Raw genomic sequence first — 27,396 nt, 5'->3', positions numbered from 1 at the left:
ATATTACTAACAATCCCAGTGGTTGATGGCCTACTTGGCAAATGTTGAGTTTAAATTTTATTGTGATAGGTACATATCTACACTAATATTATAAAGAGGGAAACTTTGTTTGTTTGATTGTAATAGGCTCATAAACTACCGGACCGATTTTAAAAATTCTTTGCCATTCGAAAGCTACATTATCCACGAGTAATATAGGCTAGGTTTTATCCAGGAAATCCCACGGGGACGGGAACTATGCGGGTTTTTCTTTGAAAACGCGGGCGAAGCCGCAGGCGGAAAGCTAGTGTAGTAACAAACTACTTTATACTTGAATTTGAATTTAAATTAAATATTGTAATCCAATATTTTATTTTTGGGCGGTTTTGTATTCTTAAATTACGTTGGGTAATTTTATATTTTTCCTCTCAAGTGAACATTAGTACCTATCGGTTTTTAATAAGATCCAAGAGGTACTTACTCATTATATTATTTTATTTTTTAAAGTGAATCTTCTTTAGGCGCGTTGAGAGTAAAATTTCAAAGTCGCGTCATGGCAATACCGTCACGTCATAGAATAAGGCGACGATTCTGCTATCTTTGAATCTTGCCAAAGAAGTTTCACTTCTGACACGTGTGCTCGGCACACACGGTTTTTTTTAAAGCATGCCAATGAAATAAAAACCATCTTTAGCCTCATGTTTTCATGTTCTAAGAATCAAAGTGACAAACATCCATCTTATTCACATGGAAATATGTCCCACATTGACCTACATAAGTTTTCCTCATTTGCCATAATAATAAACATTATAATATAAGTATTCTTAGAACTTTCATTGTAAACAGCCAGAAACAGCTGTAGCGTTTCTCTATAAATCTTATTAATATTTCAGAAAGCTCAAGTTCAGTAAATCGATTGTTGTAACTATTATAAAAAAAATACTAAATCTACACTAATGTAATAAAGAGGAAGCGTTTTTTAAATAAAACACTTTTACACTTCCACCATCAACCATAAATACGTGGTACTTTTTATTATTATTCTCTATCAAGTCAAGCCGAGTAGAGCTAGGGCGGGCAGCTAGTTTTACTTTTCCAAACGAAGTAGAAGGTTTAGAAGGACTTTTTTAAACCCTTCTGCCGATTTGGCGCCATTGTAATGTCTATCTTGTATTAAAAAAATAAAAAAAAATTACTTTTTTTTATTCCACTATTGGTCATTAATACTAGATTTTCAGATTTTCAACTTGAAATGGAGTCACGTCATTTGTTTTTTTTTTTTTCAGATTATAAAATATGCATAAGGATGATAAATCAGAGCCGGTCGCAGTTTTTTTTTTGTATTTTGAAATTGGAATAAATAATAAAATTAATGGAATTAATGAAATGAACAGCTGAAGTATTTTAAAACTCTACATAGAGCTGTAGAATCACAACCTCTTATTATAAAAAAAGACAAAATTCAATTAATATACGGCTTAAGCTATAGATATATTTTTATTATTATATAGTTATTAGTTACTTTAAAATTAATTGACCCTACGAGCATTTTAACTGTATGCACAAATATTCCATGAATTTTCTTTACCTCACTCGAAGTAAAATATAAATAAAAAGCGTGTAAAAATGCTTATATTTAACCAAAATAGAATTAAAAATACTTTCTAGGAATGTATAACATACAAAATACAAATTATTAACGCAACATGTAGAGACATGAGATTTTATTCTAGTTTTACATGCGTGACAAAAAACCATTGTTTATTAACAAGTTTTTAGGTCACTAAACGCTTCGCTTATTACAATAATTTACGCCGGGTGTGTCTCATGAAAGCCAATGCTAAAAATATCGTCTGATCCATGCAAAAGAGGAACGAAAAATAAACGCAGTATCCCTCAAATGTTAAAAATAATAATGCAGTAATATGACCATTTATAGCGAACTCGAATGTTGCCATTTGGGAATGACGTGAAGTTGGCGCGGAACAAGATGGCGTCAGCGTTCAGCCAATCACAGCGCTCGGTTCGGACGCTGCGCGGAGGCGACAGTAGCTTCATAACACCCCACCGCGTTTGCATTTTGATCAATCTCCGAGTAGTGTTGTGCGAATCGTGTAGTGTATAAGTAATTTATATTTTTTAATTCAAAATGAGGGAAATCGTGCACATCCAGGCCGGTCAATGCGGTAACCAGATCGGAGCTAAAGTAAGTGTACATTTTATACATAACATTCAATAAAACATATAAAATTATTTATAAGCGATAAAAACGCCGGCTAGCGGTATCTTTCTCGAAATATCTAACACATATATCAATTACAATACATATGTATGAAAGATAAAACTTTTATTTTTTTGGGAAACTGCTTCCATGTTGCATGAACCGATTCAATTTTGACAGCTGAATATTAAAGTTTCACGCAACCCGTCTAATGTTTACGCACCCTTATTGGAGTTGCCACCCCCGTTTACCCGGGTTGCGTGTTTATTCGTACTAAGTACATATAATTCATTAAATTATTTGTTTTAATGTCCATCGTAATATTATTTCAGTTCCATGTAATAACACAATTATGAAATTAAAATAATTGTAAATTAGAATAAGCTTAAAATAATTAAAATATTATACAGGAGAATCTGGATTTTTGTTATGTTTACCTTTTTTGGAATTATTTCATTTCCACTTGTTTTGATAATAAGCAGTTTAGTATTACAATAGAATTAAGGTATTTTTAAGATAATTTAAGGTACTTGGTAGGATAAGAACCCCGCATCCAATGGATTTACGTAATAATACTAAATCTTGAAGAGTTAATAATATAGAGGTCAAAAAGGACTCTTACGTCATGCTAATTAAAACTCAAAACCGGTTTATATGTAGGTAAAGGATGTCGAACCATAGATAATGAATGTTTACTTATGGATAACAAATAGGTTTTTAAATAATGCCTGGGTGGGAAGAGTTCACACCTCCATTGCTCTTTTTAATTATGTTAACCATAAATAAAACACGAAATCATAGATAAACTTACCGTATATCTTTTTCTGCATTACTAGAAAGTTCTTGGGTTCGATTCCCAGAGCTTCCGAAAGTCTAACAACTAATTAAATACACTCACAATCGATTAAAGGAACAGATGTTCAATTATTATCAATATCTCTTACCTCATTACAGGACACTGACTTTATTCATTGCTTAAACTGGTACGCTCTAAGTAATGCAAATTTCTTCATCTCATAATATATTTCCGATTTATCATACAGCATTACACTTATAACATTCGTATTGGAATCTCAGTAACCGTAAATGTATTGGATATTCTTATTCTTGCAAATTTTCTTCTACCAAATTTTTAGAAAACAGTTTACTGGTTAGATAACGAAAGAAAAACAAATGAAATTTAACTGTTTATCAAGATTCAATATTTACACATACAATAATATGTCTATTGTATTAAAGATTTTAAATTATTTTTGTAACAAACATCCCCCAAGACTCTTGACTCTTGGGCCAAGAGCGTCTAAAATCAACATTCCTCATTATATTTCCCTTGACAAACACGTCAATAAATGGATTAAAAATTGATCAAACAATGTGGAAACGGTTGCTTAGTAACCAGTGATAGTATCTCAATTATTGCACCGTTAATGAATGTAAATGGACCATAATCACCAACTTTCCTTAAACTGGTGAAAATATATAACGTGCCAACTAAGTAGTCACGTAGTCAATAGCCTATCTCAAATCTATAGGGTACCTTTGAAACTTTTGAGTCTCAGTATCACAATATTTCCTACACTGTGCTTGAGTCTTGTGAGTGCATTGCTGATACTGTATCTTATCTTGTACGAATATAGAAGATGATATAATACACGTATTGTTGATAGATTGAACACAAAGCGTGGTTAGTCGTTCTTTTAATATTGTTGACTTGAATAATAGGGATAGGGCAATTGTGACTTTACGTAACGTTTAGGATAATTTAATTATTGATTAAATGATCTTTCAATTTAAAATATTTGTTAGTATTTATTTATTAAACAATACTTAGGCCCACACTCATGGTATTAGCCCACCCAGACGATACAAAATCGAAAGCAGTGAGCACTTCTAAAGTTCTAACATACCTAATCCGATCCGATTATACAAACCTTCCTCTCTATTCTCTAACCCAATGAGTTATAAGCCAAAATCTTATAATGCTCTTAAAACGTCAGCTCTTAAACCTATTTATCGCGGTACATACCTAATTCCAATACGGAGGCTGCAGCTTATCAAATGCATTCCAACACCATGATTCAGTGATCCATTTAGATTATCTTTGAGATCAAACGCATGTTCTGCTTCTGGTCCACATTCAATCAGTTAACATCCTACATATACTTTGGTTAGGTTGGTACATGCTGTAAGATTTATGTCGCAATGACAAAAGTTTTTTTATTGAATAGGTTCGCGCTTCCAACAAACACTTGCCTATTTTTGGGAAAATGTTGTAGTTTGGCAACACTGACGCATAATGTTTTAAAAAAGCATGTATACTTATCGTAAAAGTAATTATAATATTATGTCTAGATAGATAACATAATAATTAACAGAGATCTGTTAATTTCTTGTTTTTATTCACGTCACTGCTTCAAGATAAAATAAAGGAAAAGTTGTTTATTCTAATTGAACTTAAAATAATATACACATATATTGCAAAATTTATTGGAATTTATAACATATGGGATCCTAATTAGCATTACCAGGAAAAAAAATATGACCCGCTATTTCGGCCTGTTGAATTAGGTCATAGTTTTCAATATTTTTTCTTATCATTCTTATTCAAGTCGATGAACTTAACGTTACAGCTAATGAATTACATTTATACAAGTTTCTTATTAGAATTACATTTCGTAACTTAAAAAAATACAATATAGTCTGTGGTAAAATACCCAATGAATAAAAAAACAAATGAATCATTAGAAAGAGATGAGCAAACACAAGTTATTCCTTTTATGTCACGTACAAGCAAAGCTGTATCAACTATGTTGAAGTGTGACTAATGTGCACTGTCCTTGAATTCTTGAAAATATTGAGGTTATTATTTACTTTTGAGGTTGCTCGTGATGTCATTATTATAGCTGTGTTAGGTGTTATTCAATACTTGAAAATAATACTTTTTGTACGTTGCTCAAGTTTGAGTCTCTTAAAAATTTTAGTATTGATGCGGGCGAAATATCTTTGAAATAATACGGTATTATACGTTGCTCAAGAATTAGTCTCTTAAAAATTTTAGGATGGATGCGGGCAAAATATCTTATAGAAATTGTATAATACGGTAAATGAATTTATCTCCTTCATAAATAATTCAAAATGCAACTGTAAATCTGCCAGGTAATAAAATTGTAAAAGCTTCATTTACAATTTTATAAAATTAAACATTTTCCGTACAAAAAATGAGCTGATTAGCATTCAGTGTTGCAATTAGCAAAAATTCAAATTTAAAAAAGTCGATATAAAAAATAATTCATTTCAAAATTTAAATAAAACAAGTAAAGCAGACGGTAAAAATCAGAGACGCACAATTTCACTACATGATTATGTACCGAAACAATAGTTCCAACATTTTATACTCTGCTGGTCACACGTGTTCTAGTTTTAGTTTTATGTTTTAGCATTTTATCTTATCATAATGCAGAAGTGAAGATTACTGCCGGCCAATGAACCCACGGTCGATGCCCGGTAGTTTATAAATAGCTGTTCCCACTTCACTGTACTCTTGCTGTTAAGTGAAATAGCTGGCTAAAACATAGACAATTTTATTATGGATAGACCATGTAATAATGTACCTAATCTTGATACTATTGTCATGTTGGTGCAGAATAATTTCATACATGATACATTTTACATGTTACCATCGCAATTTCAAAACATTACTATTTCTTAAGTCTTCTTTCTGTTATGTTTATACGTTTATGTAAAATTAAATTCTATTTTCACACTTGAAAGGTACAAAATACGCCTTACTTAATTATAATTGCAAATGAATGCTTAGAAGCTCCTCGTGACAGGCCTCGTCTCTGCTATTTGCAGACAATACTATTTAAACATTCACAATATACGTTGTATGAGCCGAACCCTGATTTCCCTTACATCTAGCACATTGTTCCGTTCGTTCACACGACATTTCCAACTTTCATCGCATCTACCTTCTCTTATCTAGTTACTCTTAAGAAAGCGTAATCTAACTACGCCTTTCACTTTTATTAAAAATCATTATTCTGTCATACAACGAACGCCTGGCGTGATTCGATCATAATTAACTTGTTGATTGCTTGAAGATTTATAATCTTCGATTCTGTAGAACCCTGAGCTGTAACCTCCGTATTAGTCATTTTCTCATATACGGTATCAGTCGATGTTGTTTGCCTCACACGCCTACAACCAAAGATGACATCATACCAATCGCCTTACTGAATATTAATGCGATCAGTCGCTAGGCACTTAAGCGCTCATCTCGCATGAAACTTTATTCTGAATTGAGAAAACAAGTAATAATCATAATATTACACAAGCAAATTACAGACCATATGGTTAAGGTATTCAGGCCAGTTACGGAGAATCGAAAAGTGACATTCGAATGGTAATAAGTTTGCTTAAACGACTGGTACAATACGTTCTCTACATATAAGGTGAGATAACTGAATACGGCCGAGTCGTGGGCGTAGCCGGTCGCCAAGGCAACGCTGTGTACCACGATAAGTGACAACGTCTTGCGTAATCCATTGTACTCTCTGACTAGTTATTAAAGACATATTATGCATCCTGTCGGCCATTTACGAGATGGTTCATTGAGCTTTATTGTTCTCGACAATCCCAGTCGTTAAAGCTAGACATGGAAAATAAACCGATGCAAATGCGAAACATAAAAACTAACAATTTCAATGCTACAATCGTATCGGTAACCGGTTCGAAAGTGGCTCGCTGCATTTACAATCTAAGTGCTTTCGTGTACGCTCTTATTCGAAAGCACCGACCGACATAAGTAAATATTTTATAGACTAACGGAATACCTTTCTTTCGCAGTTCTGGGAGATCATTTCCGACGAGCACGGCATCGACCCCACCGGCGCTTACCACGGCGACTCAGATTTACAGTTAGAACGCATCAACGTATACTACAATGAAGCATCCGGTGGCAAATATGTACCCCGCGCTATCCTCGTCGACCTCGAGCCTGGCACCATGGACTCCGTCCGCTCTGGACCTTTCGGACAAATCTTCCGCCCTGACAACTTCGTTTTTGGACAATCTGGAGCCGGTAACAATTGGGCCAAGGGACACTACACAGAAGGCGCTGAATTAGTCGACTCAGTCCTCGATGTAGTCCGTAAAGAATCAGAATCATGCGATTGCCTCCAGGGATTCCAGCTCACACACTCCCTTGGTGGTGGTACCGGCTCCGGTATGGGAACACTCCTTATCTCCAAAATTCGTGAAGAATACCCCGATAGGATCATGAACACATACTCAGTTGTCCCCTCGCCCAAAGTATCAGACACGGTCGTAGAACCCTACAACGCAACACTCTCGGTACATCAACTAGTAGAAAACACAGACGAAACTTACTGCATTGACAACGAGGCTCTATACGACATCTGCTTCCGCACGCTCAAACTGTCCACACCCACCTATGGTGATCTCAACCATTTAGTATCCCTTACAATGTCTGGTGTCACCACTTGCCTGAGGTTCCCTGGTCAGCTCAACGCCGATCTCCGTAAATTAGCTGTAAACATGGTGCCCTTCCCCCGTCTTCACTTCTTCATGCCCGGATTTGCCCCTCTCACATCCCGTGGAAGCAGACAATACCGCGCCCTCACCGTGCCAGAACTCACCCAGCAGATGTTCGACGCCAAGAACATGATGGCCGCGTGCGACCCACGCCACGGACGTTACCTCACGGTGGCCGCCATCTTCCGTGGCCGCATGTCCATGAAGGAAGTGGACGAGCAGATGCTCAACATCCAGAACAAGAACTCGTCGTACTTCGTCGAATGGATCCCCAACAACGTGAAGACCGCCGTGTGCGACATCCCGCCCCGTGGTCTCAAGATGGCCGCCACCTTCATCGGAAACTCCACCGCCATCCAAGAGCTGTTCAAGCGCATCTCGGAGCAGTTCACGGCTATGTTCAGGCGCAAGGCTTTCTTGCATTGGTACACCGGCGAGGGCATGGACGAGATGGAGTTCACCGAGGCGGAGAGCAACATGAACGATCTGGTCTCGGAGTACCAGCAGTACCAGGAGGCCACCGCCGACGAGGACGCGGAATTCGACGAGGAACAAGAGCAGGAGGTTGAAGACCACTAGGCGGTTGCGTTGCAACTTAGTTACTAAATTAATTGCCATTATCGTCTCGTTACTCTCGTAACATTAATGATTCCTAGTATCTGAAAAGGCCCGCTTTCTAACTTTTAACAGAACGCATGAGTTAACAAATCCCCGTTTTGACATGAAAGCATTTGTATTATTTAATACATTCCTTGTGATTCCAACCCTCGATGAGGTCTAGATCTGTAAATGCGAAGGCTGATAAAATTGTAGTCCCCCTTTATTTATTGTAAAGTTTGGACGTAGCCCGCAGCCAAACGGAAATGTTTATCGGCTTCTAATACAGAAGTGTTGAATAAAATTGTGTTGAACAATAATTTAATGTATATAATAAAGATTTTTATTTATTAAATATTTTTATTTCATTCCACGACAAAGATATATCCTTTCAGTTCATAATAACATTAAAAAGGCGCTTATGTAACTTGAACCCGGAAGAAAATTAGCGCTATTTTCATCAATGTCATGATAGATAAAGGTTGCTACATAATGAAAACACTTTAAAAATAGGTGAATTATATAAAAAATATTTAAATTCTTTTGTTTATTTATACACTGCATAAATTCATAAACAATAAAGACAATTCAATAAAACTTAAAAGTAGGTATGTAATTGCAAATTTACATCGCATATTTTCTCATTCTTTTTAGATTTCTTGATGACCTTATTACCTATTGATTGCAGTCTGCAAGTAATCAAATTAAGTGATTACAAACACAATGTCAATCGATTGAAAAAACATTGACCTTAGCTTCCCATTCCTGTAAAGACGATTAATTAAAGATAATTGGGTCTTAGTTTATACATATTATAGTTGAAAATGACATTGCCATAATAATTTATTAGTTACAAAGTTGAAATTCGCAATACGATATGACATCACCAAGCTATATATATAGAAGTGCACTAACACCGTCCAATTAACGCAGACCTCTTTATTTCCCGTTATTTCGTTTTAATGGGCAGATATCACGAATAACACTGGAGGTGAGATAGGTCAACTTAAGGTGGTCGCGATAAGATGATGTCACAAGTAAACGCTTATGTCATACAACAAACAAGTAGGTATATAATAATTATAATATGTGTAATGTGTATTAGTTTTAGTTCACGCATGAAAACCTGTCGATTGTCGAATGAGGTCATGTGGTAATGAAAATAACGATTGTTTCCGTCTCTCTTGACAAAATATAGTAGTGACAAAATAAAATAATATTTATGGGTGTATGGAAGTACAGAAAGTTATTCATTATTTAATATGTTTTTATTTATATGGTAATAAACTAATAACATAGATTATTACATTTAACATAGACACTACGACGCGACGTTACAAAGAAAATTATGTAAGAATCTTTTTGACTAAAATAATTACTGATTGGATTTTGTTCAAAATTGCTAGTTTGAGTATTACCACAGAATACATAATAGTAGCTAAACGCTACAGAACGGACACTCTCCGCCTCCCGCCAAAATTAAACACTTACCTCACCCCGCACGATCAGACATAAAAAATAAAAATATGTTCCATATTTTTCTACAGGGACGATACGCAACGAAGATTGACAACATTAATCAAATTGACTTAAAGTAATTTTATTATTTTGGATTTGTGATTATCGTTTTTCGTAGAAAATGGTTAGATATTGTGCTGTTTAGTGTTTACGGATGTATTTCATCAGAAAAACGCGAATTTTTTTTTACGCTAGTCAAAAATGTGCCAACCATAAAGCGATATCACACACCTTTGCAGTCTCTACAGTGTGACTGTCAAAACGATAATTTTGTATGGAGTGTCCGGGGTGTGGTATTACATTATTACATTATTGCTGCTGTAAATAGTCAAACAAATCCCAAACTGTAAAGTGTACGATGTTTTAAGGCTGAAAGAACTGATAAAGAAATGGATAATCTAGACTGTAGGCACAGAATAATAACTAGTAGCTACTGTAGGAAGACTACAGAGGATCTAAAATTATTTATTTTGTATTTTCTTCATGTATATTTCAAAGTGTCTTTCTTCGTAATTTTTGAAATCGGATATTTAATAAAAATTTGTGAAAATAATTAACTACCAAATGACATTCAATTTTAGAATAAGGCCCTTATTTATAATAATTATAAATTATTTACCAACGTAATATGTATTGGGTAAGTAGTTAGTAAAATGAATTTTATGGTAACCCTGTGTGGTAACCCGTTTTCGATAGCTTAAAATAATTTGCATTGCGTATTTTAGTGATGTGATAATAATAATTTTAATTATCAACTGGATAATGAAGTTCATTGATAAGATAAATATAATATTTCTGCAGTTGTGTCATTCTTAAAATAATGAATTTGTTTTATCAATATTTATTATTGACACTTATCAATGCAGGTATTGTGAGCGGAAGGGAGACACGGAAATATATACCTAGATATACGTATTACAATTACAATTAGACCTACAAATTGGTAATATTTTTGTGAAGATTTTTGGGACGTTTCACAAAAAATTACCGTTTCAAAAAAATTTTACTTTTTCCCTAATCCCTAATTTTAAATCTTGCCAAGTTGAGTAAGGAAAGTTCGAAAATATGAGGTACGGCTTGAGGAAGAGAATTAAAATAAAAGTTGAATAAAAGTTTTGAAACTGAATTTGTGTTTTATTTTATTCCCTTCAAAAAATTTAAAAATCCAAATTTTTAAAACTTTGGAGATGCTTGAATCGATTTTAAATTCTCAATCCCATAAAACTATGTGAACTTTTCATTTTCACAGACTAGGTATACAAAACTCTCGATTATAAAACCTTGCTGTTCACAAAGATTATGTTGTACAAGTGATTGATGTTTTGAGAAAGTTCACTTAGTCATCGATTTGCGAAACTGTGTTTATTATAATTTGTAACATACTGTGCAGTGTGCGATACGAGCACTAGAGTTGAGTCAGCGATACTTTCTGAATGCACGAAGTACATTGCTTGCTTGGCGTCATAAACATAAACATTCTAAATAAATAATAAATCCACAGTCCACTATGGATTTATTATTATTTACCTACATATATAAAGGTATTATATATTATTACATAAATAAAACAATAGTAACTTAACATACATTTGTTTAAAAAATCAATATCACTCACTCACTTATCATATTCAACCTTAAGGTGACTAGTAGAGCAAAACGCGAGTTTGCTGCTAAATTATAATACTTTAAAGTATATGATTAAAAATCTCTGCAGTAAAAAATCTCAGATAAATATATGATATTCTTCAGGAGATAAACTAGTTAGATAGTGTGTTGAAAACACAATACAACTTATTTTACTCGATAGAAAAAAATCTCAAAGGTACCTCTAAAAAAATCTTTTGATGCTTAAAAACCATACTAAACTACATGCAATCATTCTGTTTTTTCGGCAAATAATTCTACAAGCAACATACTAATATAATATTGTGTTATTTTTTTAGTCCAATCAATAGATTTCGTGTAAATCACAAATTCTTATTTCCAAACCAAAAACGTACGCATGTGTGCGTGGACGCCTGTGTACCGACACTACCGGCCGAGGCCCGTTCGTAATGATTCGCGTATGGCGTCGGGCTGCAGCTGTGGTGCGGCGTGTGTGTGTGAGTGGAATGAAATGTTTGCTCAGGGCAGCGCCTTAATTCAACACTTGATCAAAAAAATAACTGGAATTAAGTTATTTTACCCTTTTGAAGTAGGTAAACGAAGATTCGAACAAGTGACATGAATAAAAAACAGGTTTTACATTCAATAAATAATTAAATAGGCCACGTTAAATCATTTATCAGCTGTATACCCCATTTCATAATAAAAGCAAGGGCCTAGACAACCCTTTAAATTTTTTACAAGGGGTAAAATGTGTAAGAATCTTTTGAGCTATCTACCTGAAGGGTGAGTCCTTAGGACGCGGACGGTTAGTTTTAATTTATCAAATACTTAGACAATTTTTATTGATTTAATTTGTTAATGAACCTTAAGTTTTCATATTTCATTACAAATTTATTAGATATGATTAACCAAAATAAGTGCATACATTTGGCGTGAATTTCCTCCAAAAAAAAAATAAGATCGAAAAATACATATTATGTGATATAATTAAAAAAAATAGAACTGTCAATGTAAAGCGCGCAAATCGTTCGAGTCGCTAGACAGGAAAATACAACATGGCGTCAAAAGAAGCGGTGAAATCGAACATAATATGGTCGCGTCTCGAACGCGAGATAGCCTTATATGTAACTGATTTTTTAATTTTGCAACTCCCGTTACGATTGCAGCGAAATTTGGGATGGAGCCATGCCTTCTGAATATGTTTATGCTTTCAACTTGCCGTAAAAGCAGAGATGTAGCCGGGTTCGCGTCTGAAGCTCTTTAAGGCAACTTAAAATAAATGGATGCCCACTCGCCTTCGGTACCTACCGGTACTTATGTATTTATAGAATTAATGTACCTACCTAGACTACCTTATTACTATTTTTAAACCTATTTATTCTATTCTATTTTTCGTAAGCGCACCGTACAAAAAAATGCTATCCATGACTCGCAAGTTTCAATTCAGCCTTATAGGAAGGCATTTGTTTTCAGGTATTTTATGATAAGTTTATTGTGGGACTTAGGTTGGTATATATCAGGGATGTAACGGAGGTAGTTTTATCGGAACCGAAATCGGAATCGGAGTTTTCAAATTTGGTTTATCGGAATCGGAATCGAAATCGGAGGCAGGGTCAGTTTGTTTAAGGACAAATAAAACATGATTTATAGTCAATTCTTTTCATTTTTATTTTTTATTATAAAATAAAAAACAACTGTGAAAAAAAATTGGCATAATTCCAAATGAACAAAAGATAAAATTAATGAATTTAAAGTTTAATTAAAATTAAAACCCAAAGTAGCGTGTTACATTTGGTGACATTACAATAAATGAACAATAGCTAAAGCAAATTAAATCAAAATGGACTCCAAAAGTTTATGATCAAAAGCTTTGATGCTTTGTCCCCATCCAATCTATTTCTTAAAGAGTCGTAAATTAGGCCAGCACCACTAAAAAGTTGTTCGCTAGCTACCGAGCCCGTTGGACATGACAAATATTGCCGGGCAATTGATTGTAGGGGGTGGAATTTTGTACAACTGGACTTAGGTTTCATTATCCCATACAAAAACAGATCACTTTCATTGATAATAAGCCGCAAAAATCAAAACAATTATCTATAACCTATAAACGTGTCTTGGGCGTATCCATGGGCGTAACAAATAATAACAAGTGAAAAAATAATTGATGATAGAGTGCACGTAGTGGGGGTCGGGGGATTCCCCGCGCGACATGTATGAACCTGTTCGGCACAGGCCGTCGCGCGCCGCCCGCTTTGTTTCGTTCAACCTCCGATTAACATCCGATACAAAAGTATCGGAACCGAAGTCGGAACCGAAAGTGTAATATTAATCGGAAGTTCCGACTTAACGGAACCGGAATCGAAGCTTCGTTACATCTCTGGTATATATATTAATTATTATGTGTAATTATTACTACTTACTTAGGTACCATTATCAAATAAATAAATAAAATATGACCGATTTTATACTTTTCAATAATCGTCTACCTAGTCCTTGGCACGGTCATAAAAATTAAGCTAATAAGTACCTACGTATTATTCATTATATTGATTAGGTATAAGTTAAAGTACTTTGTAATTTTATCCAAATCCAATTAAATGCTTAATCTATTACTACTAGGTTACACCCGGGGTTTTGCTTGCGACGTATAGGTCACAAAACGTCTATCCGAAAGTAGGTACATACCTACTACATACGTAGTATAATATTATTAGTCTGTGCTACTACCTAAACTGCTATTGCTAATCTACCAAAATCTACCTATCTGTTAGAATACTTGTTTGATAGTATAAAAATTACAATACCTTTATGTAAACTATTAATTATTATGTAAACTGTAATATATGTAAACTATTAATAATTATTATAGGTAGGTATGAGGTACCTAAATAAATGCATGTTTATACAGATTAAGGTAAACATATGCATAAAAATTATATTCGTAATATCAATAAAATAATCTTTTATATTTTCTGATGATAACACAAGATGGCGTGGTTTTGAGAATAACAAATGAATTTATTATCTATAAACAAAATACCTACCTATCCTAAAAAATATTTACCTAGGTAGGTAGGTATGTCATGTCATTAACAACAATAATTATTATTTACTCATTAAAAAGGTAGTATGTCATTGATATAATAGTCTTTGCGTGATACAAAGCTAGTAATGTAATGAAATTATCCTATCATCATTTCAATATAATAAATAAAAGTGTATGCATAAAAGTAATTTATAAATTACAAAATATACGTGTTATCGAACCCCACCCAATTTTGCACAAATCAACATGGCGGACGCCGGCCGGCGTCGTGTGCCAACATAAGAAAATCAATAACGCAGCTGTATTAAAAAAGATGAAATAGTATTTTAAAATAAAACAAACCACCGTGAATTAATGTAATTTTAACAATCTTTTATTAAATTCATCCAATTATTAAGAAAATTTATTACAACTATTCAAGATTCAGATATAAGTAGTTAAATGACTTTTTTCCGGTAGGTTGGCAGCACTGGTATGAGCAACGCAAGCGGAAGTCTCCAATCCGATGGTGTTGTACAGTTTTAGTTATCGATATCGATTGTTAATAAATAAATTAAAACTGTTGTTTCAAACAAATATAGGTACATATACATAACATTTCGATGCGAGAAGTATTAAGATAGCATACTTGTAATTGAAACAATGCACTCTAACAGGTACGGTAGAATAACTAGTATATTTATTATTTATTAAGTGTAAACATTAAGTGTAAACAACGCAGCCTTTATATAAAAACATATACATGTATTTTTACTACAAGTTACATCCTCAATGCTTTGGAAAATATTGAGGATGTGAGCTATCTAAATTTTTAAACTGTACAATTCATGTGTAACTAAGCTTGCTTATTTTTGAATGATTAAATAAATCAGTGAATATATTTTCCTTGTGTATGATCATGTCAATTTCTTTACAGTTTAATTCATTAAATCCACACATTATGTGTATCCAATAATATAATTATTATGCATTATGCATTATGCCTTATTAATTAAAACAATTTATTTATTCGGACATGAACTATACTGAAAAATAGATAAGAAGTTCTTGATTTAAAATGTGATAAATTACAAACATTAATTTCTATTTCTACCAAAACTTTCTCAACAATTAAGTTGTTTGGAATATTCATTACTTTATCATTAAATTCATAATACATAATATTACATTATTACCGCGAATATTCAAACCAAGTATTGTCCTATTAAAAAAAAAAATGTGTACACACGTAAGAAGTGAAACTGCTTTATGACCTTATTTTTCAAAAAATAATTTACTATATATTATGCAACTTTATAGAAATACGTCGAATCACGCGTGGTAGGGATAAGAAAAAGATGGCGCGTAACGAAAAAAAGTTACACTAAATTTTTTTCCAATCCCGATAAAGAAGTTTCACTTCAATTATTATATTTGAACATTAGATTTATTTCGTTTTCATATACACGTTTAGAGAATTGCTTTAATATATTTTATAACTTCGCCTATTTTCCCCACTTCGATGTGACGCATTGCGACAAAAAGCATCGATATTTAAATAGGCGTCTCGACAGCACTAGCCGGTATGCTGCTTTCGTGGCTCGCCCGAAACGGAACATTATTCTTCAAGCAACCACGAAAGTACGTGGTGCGTGCGGAGCAGATTTGTTTTAGTGTTAAGTAATTTATATAGTTAAACAAATATGAGGGAAATCGTGCATATCCAAGCTGGTCAGTGCGGCAACCAAATCGGCGCCAAGGTAATCATATTTTCTTTATAAATTTTGAATTTAGAATGTCTCGGAATGCGGCCGGCATTTTGTGACGCCATACTTATGATTCTCAGTTTGAACTTTGAAAGAAAGATTGTGACTGCATTTATTTAACGTTTAGATTCATTTGTTTCTCTTTTGATTACATAACTATTGAACCAATTTGTTGTATCATAAATACCTATGTCATGTAGGTAAGCTAGGTAGGTATTTCACATAGATATTTCTAAGACCACACCTGATTATTATTGATTGATGATACATTTGAGAGCGGAATGTACCACGTGTTCTATCTCGATTTGCCGGCTCTCGCCGTCATCGACTATCTTGAAATTTGACTCAAATTCACATAAAACCACGTAAGCGAGTAGGTGACGTACTTTTAATTAATTGAAAGTAACTATTCTCTGCCATATAAAACATTAGTTTTGCAGGTGTGATCGAAATTTTTGTTTTTTTGTTAAGAATCTTTATAATGGCATGTTGGTAATGGGCCCCACGCAGATGTTATTTCCCGCCACAAAAAACCGTTAATAATAGGGCAACCGTTAAGTTTCAAGGCTAGCGTCCTGATAAAGGGCGACCAATCAAAGCGCGTTAGCGGCTAGGATTCAAATTTCAAATGAACAACCAACGTAAATTCACAGCGTCTTCTTATTATTAATCTGTAATAGATTTGTATTGTTCATATTGTATGAAGGTTTTTATCAAAAGATATCGAAGATCGCTTATTATTCATACGAAATTGGTTTATGATGTTTTTACTAGTTGTACCTACAATCTGATTAAAAGAAATGTACAAAGAGATTAAAATCGAGCAATTGTTATTCCTTTGTAGCAGCCGACTTTTAGAAAATCAAAGTTAATTTTACTTAGACTTCGCAATGAGTCATTGCTTCTACGAAACATATTCAAGCTTAGTTTTTTGCACAGGTTTTTTGTTATATCAGCTGTATAGAAAAATCAATATAGGTAGGTACTTACATGAATCGTGTCAGGATGGAAATCATAGCGCATGTCCGACGTCCGTACGTTCACCTTTTCCGCGTTGTCTAAAATAGTTTTAAAACTAGGTGGTTATGGCAGCTTTTAATCTTGAGTTCAAACTTCAAATGATTCAAACGCGCTTCCGTATTTTACGAAATACGCATCATAAAAAGTTATTTACGGATATGCTAAAATAACTGACACAAAATGCATTTTGTTAGTCTGTAAAAATGAATCGCCAGCAATATCGCCAGACTGTGCTTTCTTGCATTTTATATGCATTATTATTGTCAACATACCTATTTGTATACCTATTTAGATGAAATTATTAGCACTTAAAAATAATTATACGTAGGTACTAGGTACCTACTTATCAATTTCAACATTCCAATTTAATCCAAATAAAAAAATAACTGGGAAGTTATTTTTTTTTCGAATTTAAAGTATATACCTACCTACATTACTTCATTTCCGAAAAATTTGCAGTACTTAGGTAGTCATTGCTTAATTTTGGCACAGATCCACAAAATCGGAATGATCTCATGCAATTTCGCATGTTTAGGAATTTATGTAGGTACATTTTTGCGTGTTATACCTACCTAAGCAGCATTTTTAACCGACTTCAAAAAAAGGAGGTTATCAATTCGGCCGGTATGTTTTTTTTTATGTATGTACACCGATTACTCCGAGGTTTCTGAACCAATTTACGTGATTGTTTTTTTGTTCGATGCGGGATTGTGTCGAATTGGTCCCATAAAAATTTTATTCGGATAGGCCCAGTAGTTTTTATTTTATGAGCATTTTTGTCTGTATTTGTAAATGTTGCAAATGCAAGCTTGAAGTCAATTGTTAACGCAGTTATAACTTGTATTATTTGCAGCCCAAGGCATCGTTATCATGTAAACTTGAAAATAGAGCTGGTTTTTTTCAACAAAAATCTTCATTAAGTGAAATAATTATACATAGTCATTTCAAATTGTACCTAAGTAATTGGCATAAATATAGTTAGTATTTTCTAGGGTTTGATTTTACGCGAGTATTATACATTTAGAAATTAAAGACTTTTTAACGTTAAAAAGTCTTTAATTTCCAAATAAATATAGTTGTTGTTGTAAATAAATATAGTACCTATTTATAGAAAATAATGGTGATAGAATAAATTCTACAATATTAATATTTGCTTTCATTAATAAATTGATTATCTGGAAAGAGGATAAAAAAATCATTTTATGTTCATGGCTAAGTAAACTAAAATCTAAAGGTGTAGAATTTAGTATGGTAAAAAAAACCTAAGTATATAGGTTTTAAAAATATTTTAGCTGACTAGGTACATAATTGTAATTTCAATATTAAAGTGTGAGTAGAAAAAAAATGTTCCTTATCTTTATAAATCACCCCTTCAAATATACCATGCCCATTGTTGTAAAAAAATAACATTTACTTAGTGGTGAAGTCTAGTCTGGTATGAACAAACACTATGAAACAATGAACTCTTTTAATAGGTGATTCATACTTCAAAAAGTACTACATATTTATAATGGTTTTGTACCCTACTTAATGTATGGGAAGTAAAACGTTTATTGTCAGCTTCCGTAGCAATTACTCTGATGTAAACATACATTTTGATTAACAGTTTTAAGTATTTCCATACATTTTATTAAAATGACATAAAAACAAGAGTGAAAGAGTTAGGAATTCCAATTATAAATTACCTACAAATATAACAATATGTTTAATAACTTGAGATTTTTCTTTCAAATTATGTCACTACAGATACAGAATAAAAAATAAATGCGTCAACAGACCAAAAATGTTTCGTGTGTTCAAGTTGAATTTAAATGAATAGATTATAAATTACCTACAAATATAAAGAAATGTTAAATAACTTAAGATTTTTCTTTCATATTATGTCACTACAGATACAGAATAAAAAATAAATAAATGCGTCAACAGACCAAAAATGTTTCGTGTGTTCAAGTTGAATTTAAATGAATAGATGGAAAGGTTCATGTCTTGAATACTAATCTTTAAATAAATTTTGGGCATAGCCTTAAGCTAACCATAGACCAAGTCTGATTAAAATTATGATTACTTCTTTTCTTTCCAATTATTATACTCTACCAAATAAAGATAGAAAAAAAAGCTTATCTGTATTCATGAAGAAAATCAATAAGAATCCCTGATAAAAGTTGTAGGTACTAATCTTTCTAACTGTAAATAAATTCATGAAAGAACTGTCTGCCTCATATAAACTTATCTTACTTTCTTTAATTAACTTGTCGGCAATAAAGTGTATCTAACATGATAAAATCAGAAATTTCCTCCGAGCAATAATTACTCTAGATAATTTAAATGGATGACTAACGCTAAATTATCGCATGTCTAAGCTATTCATCGTTACTCCTAAGTTGGTGACACGAATGGCGATCGTACTTAAATGGAGTGAAATATATATGGGTTCTAAATGGTTATACACCTTCCATCAAGTTCCATATATGTAACGTAAGCTAGAATTCGAAATATTTTAATTTCACCTGCAATCTTGGTATTTTATAGCTTCTAAGAAAATATGTTGACTACTAGACTTATTTAAAAAAAAATTACGATAATTAGCATTATGGAAAAGCTTTTATAATTGGAATAAACGTAACTACGTAATAATAATTATTATAGCCGAAACAAATCGTTAGATGACATAAAATTAAGTTTTAGTTAAGTAGGGCACATATTTAGCCACGCAATATTTTGTTGGTCGTCGCGTATCCAAGGCGACGGTGACTCACCGTGCAAGTCACCACAACCCCTCGTAATACAAACGCAAATAACTTTTACTCATCTACATTTTTCTCTCGTTACAGTTCTGGGAGATTATCTCCGACGAACACGGCATCGACCCAACTGGCGCCTACCACGGCGACTCGGACTTGCAACTCGAACGCATCAATGTTTACTACAATGAGGCGTCCGGTGGCAAGTACGTGCCCCGCGCCATCCTTGTGGACCTCGAGCCCGGCACCATGGACTCAGTCCGCTCTGGACCTTTCGGACAGATCTTCCGACCTGACAACTTCGTATTCGGACAATCCGGTGCTGGCAACAACTGGGCTAAGGGTCACTACACAGAAGGCGCTGAGCTCGTAGATTCAGTATTGGACGTAGTCCGTAAAGAAGCTGAATCATGCGACTGCCTCCAAGGCTTCCAACTCACACACTCCCTCGGCGGCGGTACCGGCTCTGGTATGGGAACACTCCTAATCTCCAAAATCAGAGAAGAATACCCTGACAGAATCATGAACACATACTCAGTCGTACCCTCGCCCAAAGTTTCAGATACAGTAGTAGAACCTTACAATGCCACACTCTCAGTACATCAGTTAGTAGAAAACACCGACGAGACCTACTGTATTGACAACGAAGCTCTCTATGACATCTGCTTCCGCACGCTCAAACTATCCACACCCACGTACGGCGACCTCAACCACCTCGTGTCGCTCACAATGTCCGGCGTCACCACCTGCCTTAGGTTCCCCGGTCAGCTGAATGCGGATCTCCGCAAGCTGGCCGTGAACATGGTTCCGTTCCCACGTCTCCACTTCTTCATGCCCGGCTTCGCGCCGCTCACATCTCGCGGCAGCCAGCAGTACCGCGCGCTCACCGTGCCCGAACTCACCCAGCAGATGTTCGACGCCAAGAACATGATGGCCGCGTGCGATCCGCGCCACGGCCGCTACCTCACGGTGGCCGCCATCTTCCGTGGCCGCATGTCCATGAAGGAAGTGGACGAGCAGATGCTCAACATCCAGAACAAGAACTCGTCGTACTTCGTCGAATGGATCCCCAACAACGTGAAGACCGCCGTGTGCGACATCCCGCCCCGTGGTCTCAAGATGGCCGCCACATTCATCGGCAACTCCACCGCCATCCAAGAGCTGTTCAAGCGCATCTCGGAGCAGTTCACGGCTATGTTCAGGCGCAAGGCTTTCTTGCATTGGTACACCGGCGAGGGCATGGACGAGATGGAGTTCACCGAGGCGGAGAGCAACATGAACGATCTGGTCTCGGAGTACCAGCAATACCAGGAGGCCACCGCCGACGAGGACGCGGAATTCGACGAGGAACAAGAGCAAGAGATCGAGGAGAACTAAGTACCTTGTTCCGACTCCTTCACACTCGCCGCCCCACCCTGTTTCTTCGAGCGTTTTCATAATTTGCTTCAGTAGTTTTGTGTATGTTTTGAATGTATAGTCCCCGGTCCAGGACACGTCGGTGTTGCGGTTACATTTACATTCCCGGTGTTATCTCCGAAGGGCGCTCTCAGGATGTTTATGACCATAAACGTTAACCTTAAGACGACCCCTTCACGACCATCTGGTGCTGTGAACACTGTTGACACAAAAGTAAAGATCTTTTGTTTGATAAGGCTGAACTTTGATTTAATTTCTAAGTTAATTTTTTTAATCTTTGTAACCAGTGTGATTGAGTTTATGTCAGCTTTTGTAACTGAAAAGCTAAAATAATTGTCGTACAATTTTTCGATGTCGATCAAGATTTTTAATTATTATATTCCAGCTGGTGAATAATAAATTACATGATTTTATATGTTTGTTATTATGTTTACCTCATATTTCCTCAGAGAAACCTTTTTACTTTGCTAGTTCATTTATCTATCTGAAAGCTAAATTTATTTTTAATAAATAAGAATCGCACTAAATACCTACTTACCCTCCTAGTTTAGTTAGGTACTCAATATTCTTAGATTTTAAAAGTAAGCCAAAACTTCTAACAATAGATAAATCTTTGAAATTGCACAAGCAAATGAATAGCTGAATTTTACTATTTTCACTGATTGATATTCTTGATTAAATACATACGAGGATATCAAGGGCTGTATTAGTTGAGTTTTTTTTGTCTACTTTTTAACCCTTATTAAAACGCTGGGAGCTATACTTCCCACGTCTCAGATTGAAGTAAATCGTGTTTTAATTTTATATGCTTAAACTTAATGCAGTGAAATATTTATCTACGCAATCTTAACATTTCAGAGAACTGTTTTTCATGGAAACACTTTTCAGAGAATGAGAATGAGACATGTCATGGTAAAAACACGTCAAAGTCAGGGGACGTGATTTTGCCGCCGAAAACGACCGTTATTTTTTAGTTTTTTGTGTAGAGCTGAAAAAAAATTAGATAAGTAGATTTGAGTTTTAGCTATGTAAACTAGACTATATTACGGTTACATGAAACGTAAAAATATGCCCAGAATCTTTCGTTTATACCTTGGTAGAGTCGATTGAAATTAAGTCTATAAGTGGGAAGATATCATCCCAGAGTTCTTCACTGCACACGACTTTCGGAAATTCTATATATAAAATCCGTGTGTCTAAAAAATCATTTTTAGTAGGTTTAAGCAACTTATTTATTATTATTCATTATTTCCTGATCAGATAATTAGACATCTTAACTCAATACATTAGTATTTACCTATTTCTTTTATTTTGTTTTAGAAAAATGCCTTGTTTATGTTGAAGTCATTCATTTTTCAATTCCCGAATTCTTCCCTTAGTAAAAGAAACTTGCATTGATGCGTACTTTCACCTGCTTTATAAAAAAATATGATCTATATAATTTTTTACGATAAAATTTAATTCACAAGTAGAGTCAGGGCAACTAGCTAGTGTTTGAAAATATTGATGTCATACTGGACACTGGGAGCTATAGTTCCCACTTTTCCAACCTTTTTACAAGAGAGAACCGATGACGGGATACTTCCCACCAAAAAAAGGTTACTTCCCCCCCACTAACCCTTCTTTTGTGTGTATTTTTGAAATCTACGACCCAAAATTACCTAGGAACGTATCTTACTTTTTTGTTAACTCCTCCACAGGCTCGCGTTTGAATAAGGGTTAAATAAAAAATTGCATTTTGTGAACAGCAGCATGTACCTAATCTACAGTGCAGCCTTGTTACGAGGGTAAAATGAAAAAATATTGGTGGTTTAAAATGAGAAAAAGAAATATTTTAATTTGCTAACTGATATCTCAATAGGTTTATATAAAACGTCAGCTGATTAACTGATTTATAGCTGTAGAATGGTAAGTCGATGTCCAAGTTTAGGTGTGTAGGTAATAAATGACTTATCGATAGATTTCTTAAATCTTATCTATTGAAACTGCATGAAAATTAAGCTGTTTATTAAAGTGACAGAATCCAGCTGTGTTATTTATTTATTTATAGATAGATATTTTTATTAAATACCTATTTTAATATATGGGAGTGTGTATGCATATTATGCTTAACCATTTGTATTATATTAGGCTTTCATTAAAAAATAAGTGATAGGATAGGTACAATGTAACAGTAAGTAAATAGAATGTGTATTTTACTAGTAGCTTTTACTAGATAGAAGATACCTACCCTATAAACATTGGCGATGTTTAAATTGAGAAGTTTTTACGATCAGCACATTAATTGAGTATAAAATATGTAGTTAAGTACCTACAGTACGTATTTCAAACATGGATGATGGAATAAAAAATAAATACCTATCATCTCTATCCAAATAAAAAGCTATTACCCACCGCAGCTACAGGTGTAAATAAAAGACAATCTAAAATTAGAACACATATATTACAAATTTACAAAATTATAGATAAATGGCTTAAGCATTCGCCTGAATCCAGCTAGTGTAGCGAGAGACCAGAGCGTTGACACCAGGGTAGCGTGGGTGTGCGCACTGCTCATGTCCCCAAGAGCAGACTCCGACAACCACGTTGTTGTGGAGGAGGGGACCACCAGAGTCACCACCGCACTGGTCGCGACCTCCAACGTCCAGGATGCCAGAGCACAGCATGTTGTCGGTGACGGAGAGGTTGATCTCACGGTAGCGGTTCCTGCAAGTGACCAGGTTGACGGTCCAGACTTGGACTTCGCGAAGTTGCTCGGAGGGCCTGCCGTTCCACTGTGGAAATGATTAGTATTGTAGTTAAGGATAAATGTAATGTAAAACCGTTGGGATTAATTGAAATATCTTTGTAAAAATCAGCTAATTCTTATTTCTTGCCTATCTTTTTTATTTTCAACAAAGATAAAACCTATACTCACTGTAGTCAATCCCCATCCAACAGCCCACACAACTTGATTGTCAGCGAGCCAGTAATTAGCGCTAGCGATGCTACCGCGAGCGACATTTGCGTTGAAAGTAAAGGCAGTGTTGGAGCGGACGATAGCGACGTCGTTGTCCAGGGTGTTGTCATTGTACCAGGGGTGGAGGATCAGCGAGTTGGTGTTGTGGACGACACCGCCGCTGCTAGCGAAGGAGGAGCCGACACGCATGCGCCATTGGTTCGCGCGGTCGCGGCTGTAGGTAATATAATTTTAGAATAGGTAAAACAAAAATATTAAATTAAACAGATAGTTTAAGTAAAATAGAAGTTTCTGTTAATGATAATGTCGTTACAGTTTTCTATTGTCTGAATAAGAAATATAGTCTGATAAAATGCACACTTTTTATAATTGCAAACTGATATCTAATCATTTTATTACCTACATTTAGAACTATTATATTTATTTATTTATTTATTAATTTATTTATATAAAAAACTAAAAGACTCATGAAATTATTATATTGTCATCTATCCTTGATAAGTAGTTAAAGTACAGAATCCATACTAATATAGTAATATAGTAAAAGTAACTCTGTCTGTCTGTTACTCAATCACGCCTTAACTACTGAACCAATATTTATGAAATTTGGTATGGAGATATTTTGATACCCGAGAAAGGACATGGCTACTTTTTATCTCGGGAAAATGACGCAATCCCGGAAATCTCACCGGAACGGAAACAGCTATGCGGGTTTTTCTTAGACCGGAAACCTAGTTTGAAATAAATTTTATTCGAGTCTAAAGGCGTCGGTTACATACAATACAGGTGAAGCTAATAAAAGCGTAAAAGAACTTACTAGAAGCAATGCGCAGCAGAGAGCACGGATCTATTGTTTATGATGGTTCCACCGCAGGCCTGGTTGAAGACGCTGCCAGTGCGCGAGTAAAGCATGGCCACGGCATATGGGTAGCGGTTGATGGTGGTCACAGAGCCACCAACGATACGCTGGTGCCTCTGTTGGGAGGCTGGAAGAAAGAGTTAGAATGGTTCTTTAGAGTGGAGAATTGAAGGAAAATGATATGATATATGTTTTAGGTGTTAACTAGATGACAGAAAAATGAATTGTTTGGCTTAAGTTATATTAAATGGCTTAAGTTATAATAATTTGTTTGAAAAAATGTAAATATATTTTCTAGGAAATGTGCTAATACATAGATAACAGCTGGAGGGGGCGTATGTCTCCGCTGGACCTAAATATAATAATTGATTTAGACTTTACAGGTAACGAATAAAAATAACGAAAATTAAAAGAAATATTTATCTCTATCTCTGTCACTTTGTTTCCACACTCACAAGTTGTCTCTAATGACTTAAATTTGGTTTTCTTTGCATCTGAATTGGGTCACTATTTAGGAAATAAAAAACTTATATCAACGTAGACAAGTAGTAAAGACCAATTATTATAATCTGGTGATGAGAATGATGGTACTAATAATTATAATCTGATGATGATGATAAAAATAATAAAAGTCCAAACCTGCCACCGCCAAAACAAGGCCGAGAAGCACAACGAGGGTACGCATGTTTGTGATTTACCAATACGTGACTTGCTAAGGTTTTATAAAGGATTCCATAAGATAAAGGGTATTACAGTTCAGAGATTAATCATTATCATTAGCTATCTGTAATCAATAAAAAGTGTGCCGCCGCTATTGGCCAGGGTTCCGTAGAATTTATTTTAGCGATTTAAATTGAAGCTACATTATTACGTCATAGTGTTTAAATGGAAAATAATATCATTATTTTATGTATTTACCTCTAGTTAGATAGTACTTACGCTTATTTATTCCATAAGTGATTTTTAAAAGCATAGGTAATGTTTAAAGAATAATAAAATTCGCCATCATACCTAATTATTATAAGTAATTTATTTGTTATCGTTTTACACCTTTTGTGTTACATTTCACAATTATTATTATCTAGATAAGACGATAAATGGTATGTATAAATAGACAAATAACAATATTTATTATAGTACACTGTACTGTATTTCATAACACTAAAAGCGTATACGTTGTATACGTAGTATATTATTATTAGTCTGTGCTAAAAGCTACGTATTGTGTTCTCATCTACTACGGGACTTGGTTCCGTCGCGGTCGGCTAAATTTACAGGAGTTAAAATCGTCTAGAATGATATTATTGCATTGAAAATTTAAAACTATCGTTTGTAAAAAGATATATTATCTATTATAATTGTACACAAGACAAGGTTTAAGTATTTAGAGAAGATCTAAGAGTATAATAGAAACATGTGCAGGCTTACTGAATAATTAGGTAATTGTTTTTTACTCCCGATAGTTTTTACTTGGATACTTCTGCGGACTGCGATGGAATTTTTATAATACATTTTTATTTTAACATGTTGAAATGGAACCCTATTACAATTAAATTACAGCCAAATAATTATCTATAATTCCTACAATAAAACGAGACTTATTAATAGCTGTTTTCTTTATTATCAAGAATGAAAATTTGGTGATTATAATAAAAAAAGTTACTAACTACATATATACAAGCAAAACTAACTTAACTACTTACCTAAGTATTTTTCATAGTAAGTAGTAGGTTCTTATGAAAATACTATTAATTGATTGTCATACAAATCGTGTATCTTTTAAATTACCTAGGTAGTTAGGTACCTTCTGGATTTTTCTTTGAGTTTTATTTTTATATGGATTCTTTATAAATAAATAAGTTGTAGATCGATATTTTCCAAAACCATAAGGATGAATATTGTGTAGTCATTGCTATCTTTAATCCAATTCACAAATAATCATGTAATCATCATGGCTACCTACCGTTAATTCTTCGAAGTGTTTTTTAAGCATTTTATGACTCTTATCATTTATTACGTAGGAATCTTTATTTTTTTAGTATTGACAATTAACTAATCAGCTATTGAAATGACGATCGAAAAATGGAGGAGGAGGTACCTAATATTTGAATTACCTATAGAGTTAAGTGTT

The 27,396-nt window shown here is 34.2% G+C and overlaps 3 protein-coding genes across 3 annotated transcripts; 2 read left to right on the top strand and 1 right to left on the bottom strand.

The window, feature by feature from the left end:
- The first annotated feature begins 2,029 nt into the window (after positions 1-2,029).
- On the top strand, positions 2,030-8,708 carry LOC123701617 (tubulin beta-1 chain-like). The gene is made up of 2 exons (XM_045649097.1): positions 2,030-2,185; positions 7,049-8,708. Exons 1-2 carry the CDS (start codon positions 2,129-2,131, stop codon positions 8,333-8,335), a joined length of 1,344 nt encoding a protein of 447 aa, XP_045505053.1. The 5' UTR covers positions 2,030-2,128; the 3' UTR covers positions 8,336-8,708.
- Positions 8,709-16,102: 7,394 nt separating this feature from the next.
- On the top strand, positions 16,103-21,860 carry LOC123701626 (tubulin beta-1 chain). The gene is made up of 2 exons (XM_045649111.1): positions 16,103-16,264; positions 20,122-21,860. Exons 1-2 carry the CDS (start codon positions 16,208-16,210, stop codon positions 21,406-21,408), a joined length of 1,344 nt encoding a protein of 447 aa, XP_045505067.1. The 5' UTR covers positions 16,103-16,207; the 3' UTR covers positions 21,409-21,860.
- Positions 21,861-23,871: 2,011 nt separating this feature from the next.
- LOC123701857 (trypsin CFT-1-like) lies at positions 23,872-26,205 on the bottom strand. Its single transcript, XM_045649436.1, has 4 exons — positions 25,905-26,205; positions 25,224-25,392; positions 24,365-24,620; positions 23,872-24,221 (listed from the first exon to the last, which is right to left on the bottom strand). Exons 1-4 carry the CDS (start codon positions 25,948-25,950, stop codon positions 23,922-23,924), a joined length of 771 nt encoding a protein of 256 aa, XP_045505392.1. The 5' UTR covers positions 25,951-26,205; the 3' UTR covers positions 23,872-23,921.
- Between the last annotated feature and the right edge of the window lie 1,191 nt (positions 26,206-27,396).

This window comes from Colias croceus, chromosome 22, assembly GCF_905220415.1.
Source record: "Colias croceus chromosome 22, ilColCroc2.1".
Taxonomy (NCBI): domain Eukaryota; kingdom Metazoa; phylum Arthropoda; class Insecta; order Lepidoptera; family Pieridae; genus Colias; species Colias croceus.
This window is presented reverse-complemented; position numbering and strand designations above follow the sequence as displayed.